The following is an 8,395-nucleotide window of genomic DNA, read 5'->3' on the forward strand; positions in this document are numbered from 1 at the left end:
ACACGTTCGCACGTGCAGTGTGGGAGGTTAAGCTCTGAGTTTATTGAGGCTGAAAATCCCAATACAGTTGGAGTTCCCGCCGATAGGTTGATTGGCTGACATCAGCTGCATGAATAACATAATAAGGATTTCCTCCCGTGGGAACATTCTTGCATATGAATACCCTTCTACCGCAGCCTGGTGTGGCTCTGTTAGCTGGGCAGCCTGTCCAGCACCATTTTAGGGCTGCTGATCTTGTACTGCCCCAGCTTCCAACCGCTCCGGTTCGCTATGCTAGGGGTCGTGTTAGTGAGTTGTGCCACTGTTTATTACCATGCGTTTTGCCAGCCCGATCTCTGCTGTTGTGGGCCGCCACAAATCTAATCTTCACTGCCCAATAATAAAGTTTTAAATTAGGTAATGCCCAAGCCGCCATTAATTACTTTTAGTATTTTGAAGAATTTTTTAAAATGGGATGCTTATTTTTCCATAAAAAAGAGGAAATAAGTGAATCTGATTAATCAAAAAAAAAGATTAAGGAGTTAATCATATAAAAACAGGCAGGATATTCATCTTAATAATATTATCCCTCCCTATTAATGTCACCAAAAAAGGAGACCATTGAGATAAGGATTTCTTAACATGATAAGAAAATTTTCCTTAAACAAGTTAGTGATCTTTCTAATAATAGTAATACCTAGATAATTAAATTGGTTTCTAACAATTTTAAAAGGGATAGAATGGTCAAAAAAGCTGGAAGAATCCAATGGGAATAATTCACTCTTCTGCAAGTTCAATTTGTAACCTGAGAATTGACCAAATTGATTGAGAAGTGGTGAGATCTTTGGAATTGAATTGTCAGGATTGGATATACTGGTGTATATATAGTAGAAGATCATCAGCATAAAGAGATACTTTATGGATAGTTCCAGCTCTAGAGATTCCTGATTCAGCTGATTTCCGAAAAGCCAATGATAGCGGCTCTAAAGCCAAATTAAATAAGAGTGAACCCTTTCTAGTTCCCCAAAATAGTTTGAGGTTTAGATTTAATTGAATTAGAAAAAAATTGAAGCTGTAGGGGATGGATATATTAATTTAGTACAATTAACAAATCGGGAACCTAGGTTGAATTTCTGCCATACACAATAAAGATATCTCCACTCACTCCTATCAAATGCTTTTTCAGCATCTATAGAGAGAATACATTCTGAAGACGAGATAGTAGGAGAATAAATAACATCGCCGAACATTGAATTGTGATTAATGTCCTATGATAAATCCCATCTGATCCTCAAAAATTATTAGAAGCATGATATGTTGTAACCTTGAAGCTAGAATCCTAGATAAAATCTTAGCATCAAAATTTAAAAGAGAGATTGGTCTATAAGAGTAATGGATCCTTATAATTTTTAAGAATAAGAGAAATAGTAGCTTCATAAAAAGTTTGCAGTAATTGTCCACTTTTTAAAGATTGAGTAAAAACCAAATCCAAGTAAGGTGTCAATAAATAAGAAAATGATTTATAAAACTCCGCTGGGAACCATCCGGGCCAGGATTTTTACCGGACTGTAAAGAGTTAATAGCTGCTGCAATCTCCTGCTGTGAGATAGGCTGCTCCAATTTAACTTTGTTATCTGAGTAGACTGAAGGGATTGTCAGTTTGTCTAAAAAAATTTCCATATTGAAATTCAATCTTGAGAAGATCAAAACTATATAATTTAGAATAAAACTGATGCAAGTAGAATTTATTTCAGCATGATTTCTAGAGAGTTCACTGTCAGATATTTAATAATCTTGCTTTTAATTTGACTTGCTAAAAGTTTACCAACCTTATCCCCATGGTCATAATATTTAGATGTAGATTTTAAGAACTGGGCTTGTATAGGATAAGTAAGTAATAAATCAAATCTAGTTTTAAATTCAACCCTATTTCTAAAAAGCTCAGGTTTCGAGGATGTAGCATATTGATGGTCAATAAGATTTAATTTAGCAGCCAAGCCATCTCTCTGAGTGTGCCTTCCTTCTAAGATTAGCTCAATAGGAAATAATTTGACCTCTAATAAAAATTTTAGAGGCATCCCAGACTATTATTTCAGAAACCATTTAAAAAAAATGATTTGATCTTTCATAAATTCCAAAAAGTCAGAGTGAGATAATAAAAGAGGATTAAATCGCCATTGTCTAGTAGTCTTAGGTAAGTCTGGGATATTAAAAGATAATACAACTGGAGAATGGTCAGAAATTATTATACTTGCATAATTACAAGGATCAACAGTTGGAATTAATTGTTTATCGATGAGAAAGTAATAAATGGATGTATATGTATGGTGAATTTCACTGGATATAATGAAGGTCGAAAACCGGCTTTGTATAACTAAGATACCACATCCTTGTAGGCAGTTCGCTCTTTCATTACTTCAGGTGGATTATCGTCCATGATCCTGAAGGTCTGCAAGTGATAATTCAGGGTGCCTCTGCTTTGCGATTCTTTTAAAAGTAGGCCTTTCACCTGGAAGTGATAGAAGCAAAGGATAATTGATTGGGGCTTCAAACCAGGAACAGGTTTGCGATTAACTGAGTGGTGAACTCTGTCAATTTCAGGGTGGTTGGCAACATTTCATCCCCAAATCTTCTTCTCTTCTTTGGCTTTGCTTCGCGGACGAAGATTTATGGAGAGGTAATGTCCATGTCAGCTGCAGGCTCGTTTGTGGCTGACAAGTCCGATGCGGGACAGACAGACACGGTTGCAGCGGTTGCAATGGAAAATTGGTTGGTTGGGGTTGGGTGTTGGGTTTTTCCTCCTTTGTCTTTTGTCAGTGAGGTGGGCTCTGCGGTCTTCTTCAAAGGAGGTTGCTGCCCACCAAACTGTGAGGCGCCAAGATGCACGGTTTGAGGCGATATCAGCCCACTGGCGGTGGTCAATGTGGCAGGCACCAAGAGATTTCTTTAGGCAGTCCTTGTACCTCTTCTTTGGTGCACCTCTGTCTCGGTGGCCAGTGGAGAGCTCGCCATATAACACGATCTTGGGAAGGAGATGGTCCTCCATTCTGGAGACGTGACCTACCCAGCGCAGTTTGATCTTCAGCAGCGTGGATTCGATTCTGTCGGCCTCTGCCATCTCGAGTACTTCGATGTTGGAGATGAAGTCTCTCCAATGAATGTTGAGGATGGAGCGGAGACAACACTGGTGGAAGCGTTCTAGGAGCCGTAGGTGATGCTGTAGTTATTCCTTCTGCTCCTTGCTCCCAAACCTACAACTTTTTTCAATAATAAATCATTGGACTTCATCAGCTCTGAATTGTCCCGTTGCAAATCTTTCAGCAGATGATCATGAAGCTGCATAAATTCATTCATCTCCTGAATCTTAGAGTCATGCTCATTTATATGTTGCAGTATTTCCTTGATATTTCCAGCAACTTGACTAAAGGTGGTTTTGATATCTTTAATCTCTTTTTTGAAGTCCTTAGTCAAGTCTTTGACATGTTTCAACAGAGTTGAAAAATCTTCCTCAGAAGAGGCTTCCTCCTTTTTTTCTAGCTTTGGCAGATTGAGATATTATGGATAGATGTTAAACAAGTTGGAGAAAGAAGAGGAATAGATATTAGCCATGACTTCCAAATTAAGGACATTATAGATTGAAATATAGCTTGGGAGCTAACAGGCTAGGAGCAGTTAACAATCTGTCCTACTCCATTCACCACCAGCAGGGAACTTATCCTTGCTTTTTCAAACACAAGCAGATCCTGTCTCTCAGATCCCTTCCAGTAACTGACCCACGGCTTCCATTAAATTCATTGGCCGTTCCCTTGGCTATATACCTGCAGCCTTTTTAAAATGAGGGCAAGCATTAACCACTATGCTCTTATGGCATCTCACCTATGCCTAATGATGAGGCAAAATCAGTCAGGGCTCATGTAATTTCTTCCCTAGCTTCCCATAATACATTTGATCAAGCCCTGGGGAATTTATCTATCTTTGTATGTTTTAAGAACTTCAACATCTTCTGTAATGTGAATTCTCTTCAGAAATTGTTATTTACTTCCACGAGTTTCCTAGCCTCCTTGTCTTGCTCCATGGCAAATATAAGACCTGTTTCCCCCCCCACCCTCCCCCCCCATCAGTTTCCTGTGGCTTCACATGTAGACAAACTTTTTGATCTTTTAAGAGGCCCTATTCTTTCCTTTGTCAATCTTTTGCCCTTAATATAATTGTAGAATCTTTTGGGATTCTCCTGAACCTTATCTGCCAGAGCTACTTCATACTCCCTCCTTGTTTTCATGGCTTGCCCAAGTATTTTCAATCATCATGGAGTTACAAAACAAACAAAATCAAAGAACCACCAACCTTATGCAGTTCCAATTGTACCCAAGAAGACTTGTCTCCTCTGTCAAAGAGAGAAGTGATGAACTTAATTTGAGTTGCCCAGTAATATTTAAAGTCTGGGAGCTTTAATCCTCCCAGTTTATAATTCCAGGTTAATTTATCAATAATAGAATAACTTACCTCTTAAGTGAACTCTTATATCCTCCTTACTGCTCAAATTAATCACTTCACTTCATGACGTGCCTCCTTTTCCCTGACCAGATCCTCGATCTCTCTAGTTCCCAAACCTTGCCAGCCTTATCCTTCACTCTAACAGGAACATGCTTTCTTCGTATTATCCCGAGCTCTCTTATGAAAACACTTCCAGCTTCTGGAGTGTAACTTTTTCATGTAATTTTCTTTTTGAACTTGGATAAAAATGCTGAGGTGAATCAAATTTTTGGAAACGTTAATTCCTACTCTCAATTTTAAAAAGTGATGTGTTTTGTGTTAGAATTAATGTATATATTTGTATTTATTTATAACTAGCAGGATACCCAGCGTTGCCCGGGAAATAAAATACTCAGTTGTTGACTAAATGGTTGAAACAAAATACAGGTAGTCCTCAATTTCCGACTTACATGAGTTACGTCCACCCACACATACGACCAATTTTTTAAAATCTTTATTAAAACTACTGTACAAGTACATATTGTATATTAAAAGTACCATAACCAGTGGTCCCCATTCCCCACGGCAACCCGGTTCCCATGGCAACCCGAGGTTCCCATTCCCGGCAGCAGCCCGACGTCCCTGAGTTACGACCAATCTCATGCAATGACCAACCTGGTGGTCCCAATTATGGCCGTTAGTTGGGGACTACCTGTACCCAAAAGGCTTCATGGTAATTCTGCATAAATATTATTTTTTCAAACACAACTTTTATATTCTTTGTAACAGAGATGATGGCATTTCACCTTTCCACTTCTTTGCTCCACTATGTTGGCATATCTCTGACATGAATCCAATTATAACTCCACTAATGGAAGAATACTCAATGTCATCCGAGTAATTGAATGCAGCTTTTAGCAGGTTGGATGTAGTAAATGGTGCTGCTCTTCGGCAGGGGGCCTTTGTTCGCATTGCTTGAACTCTTGCTTGTCCTTCCTCAGCAGTCTCTTGTTGTCTGCTCATGGAATGCCTGGCGTCATTGTTCCTCAGTTTCCTGCTGTCTGCTCCTTGTTTGTCTGGAGGCCTGAGCACTGAGGCAGCCCTGGTGTTGCTGTTCTGTTTCCCACCGCCTGCCCCTTGCCTAACTGGATGTCTGAGCACTGAGCTGGGCATATCACTGCTCTTCTTTCCTGCTGCCTGCTCCTTGCAAGACTGGAAGCACCAACAGTGAGGCGAGACTGATGTTCCTCTGCTGTCTCTTGCTTTCCCCTTTGTCTAACTCTACGGGTTCGTGAAGAGCTTCTGCCAATGTTCTGCTTTTTTGGACGCATATTGAACTGGGTTTAGCCACTTGTTTTTATTCTGAATCTACATTGATGCACAGCACTGTAACTAATTCAGGTGATCCTGGAGCAAGTTCTTTTTTTTAAACTTTTGAACTTCACATGACCTTAAATGTTAAATTCAATGTGGTCATGACATTCAGCATCAAATGTTACCCCTACTGAACCTCCTTGGACATTTCTAGAGTGCTCCAGCTTATTTTACATAGAAAACAGACAAACTGACAGACATGTATGCACAAATATATATTAGATGTGTCTACTATAGGTGTTAATAATTTGTGGTAATGGTCTTGCATTGGGAGATTTGGTTGTAAAGGGCATCTGAAGAAGGGAAATGAAAGGATTTTAATGATAAAAAGAAAGATTATTTTCTCCATTTTGCTGCTTAAAAAAGGCAGTCTTACTGGATAGTCTGACATTTGGTGCTCAAAAAAAAATGCAACAACTTATTGAATGCAGTATTTCTTGAACAATTTCCATGCCAAATTAAACCTCAAAGTTACCAAAGAAAGTTTGAGACAAATTAATTGCGGTTTGACTATCCCACAGAAAATGTATCCTATTGAGCTTGAGTTGTGAAGTTGCCTTCAATGTATATTTCTATTTTTTAATATAAGTTTATCTAAGTTACTATTTCCTTGAATTTGTATTTACTTATTTATTGATAGACCTGCTGTATAGTTTAGATTTGAGACTATCATTAATTCTGAATGAATAAAACTTTCATTTCGTTCCTTTGGTCATATTGTACATGATTCCCATTGTGAAAGTGCTGCAGCTTTTATTTATATACAGTGAAACCTCGTTAGAACGCGATTCGTTAATCTGCAGAATCGATTATAGCGCGGGTGTCTGTGGACCCCAAACTTTGCAAATATGTTGATTAAAATTCAGAATACCAATATTAAAAGAATTCGCTTGCTTTCTTTCATTGAAATTGTTAGTTATAGATAGCAGATCCTTCAAAAACTGGTAATATTTGGGTTTGATTATCCATGGGCACTCTGACATTTATGCATCAGTTCCGCAACTTGGCTGTAACAAAATCTTGGACCCCCAACTACTGTGTTCTAACGAGGTTTTACTGTAGTTGTCATAAAATGACCTAACAGATTATCAAAAGGCTTCGTGAAGTTCATAAAGGTGTAAACTGTTGTTTTCCTTTTGTTTTGAAGGCGCAGATAGTGTGATTTATCTCTCTGTTGATGGATTGATATCGGCTGTACAAGAGGGAATCAAGAGGCAACCAAATTCCATACTAAATACTGAAAATTACAAAAATTCAACGAGACAAATGGGTCACTGTACTGCTTGTCTTACAGGAAAGTACCCTGTAGAACTTGAATGGTAAAGTTGCCTCAATTATGTAGATGTCATTATTTGATGATTTTTTTTGGATTTAAAGTCATCTTCTAAAAACATGTTGTGCTCAGGACAACATCCGCATGGTTTTTTTTTCAATATATTTTCACCTCCCAGGCATTTATTTCCCAACTTTCTTTGTGGTATCAGAATTAATTACATTAAACACGCACAAATACATCCTGAATTGCATTTATTTGGCACTTCCGTGGTTCTTTGGAAGTGTGCATTACTTTATTGTAGACATTTTGACAGATCTCGCTTGTTTCTGGAACATAGTCAAATGAATTGCATTTATTGGAAGAGTACATCAACCAAATCAATATTTTTAACTATTGTCAAAAATATTTTGAAAATGATGGCATAATTAAACTTTTTACGGAAAAACAATTCCAGAAGATTTTGGAATGACCTTGGTAAATGTTTGTATGTATTTTAATATGTTTTTATTGTTCTGTTTCAATTGTTTTTATCCATAACTGACGTGGCTAAATTTTGCAATGTAGCATATTGTCACGTTGGCATACTGTGGTCTTTTGTCATGAGATCAAGGTCGTGGTGAAGTTGATGCAGGGATTTTGAAGAGTTTCTTTTTGTTTTAAAAATTTTTGACTTCCTTCCTTGGAGTTAAGCATTTGGTGATACATTTGATGTCCAAATACTCTTGATTAATTATCTACTTAAATTAACAAAGGGTGCTACATAATTTGAAAGAAGCTTTATGGAACTGGCCATTTAACTTTAATGCAAAAGTAACACAAGTAATGGGATTGTCTATAGCTATCAAATCAAATAGGGTGGCATGCTGTCTGTAAGGAGTTTGAACATTCTCCCCATGTCTACATAGCTTTTCTCCAGGTGTTCCGGTTTCCTCCCAGATGTTTTAAGTTAATTGGAGTACTTGGGCGGCATTAGCTCATCGGCAAGAAGTGCCTCTTACCGTGTTGTATGACTAAATTAAAAATTAAATTAAAGCTGCCTTTTATTCTTCATTGCAAGGATTTTCCTTGTTTGGTAAAGTGAAGCTGTCAAAACCCTGTATTGAATTTAGAATATCAGTTATTAATCATTGTACATTAAGAATGTAATGCTGTCTTTGTCTTGTATAAAAATAACGGTGTGGCGGTGTGGGGTGTGAGGAGGATGTCAGGAAAATGCAGAGGGACTTGGACAGGTTGGGGGAGTGGGCTGCTGAATGGAAGATGACGTTCAATCTAAGCAAATGTGAGGTTATC

At 38.0% G+C, this 8,395-nt stretch overlaps 1 protein-coding gene across 7 annotated transcripts in view; it reads left to right on the plus strand.

Moving 5' to 3' along the window:
• ppat (phosphoribosyl pyrophosphate amidotransferase) overlaps window positions 1-8,134 on the plus strand; it is an 89,538-nt gene extending 81,404 nt beyond the window's left edge. For all 7 annotated transcript variants that reach the window (XM_069924603.1, XM_069924605.1, XM_069924606.1 and 4 more), the window contains one exon: window positions 6,974-8,134. In XM_069924603.1, coding sequence (XP_069780704.1) covers window positions 6,974-7,149 — 176 coding nt within the window. In that variant the 3' untranslated portion in view covers window positions 7,150-8,134. The remainder of the gene's footprint in view (window positions 1-6,973) is intronic.
• Window positions 8,135-8,395: the final 261 nt, after the last annotated feature.

Source organism: Narcine bancroftii, chromosome 3 (assembly GCF_036971445.1).
Source record: "Narcine bancroftii isolate sNarBan1 chromosome 3, sNarBan1.hap1, whole genome shotgun sequence".
Classification (NCBI taxonomy): Eukaryota; Metazoa; Chordata; class Chondrichthyes; order Torpediniformes; family Narcinidae; genus Narcine; species Narcine bancroftii.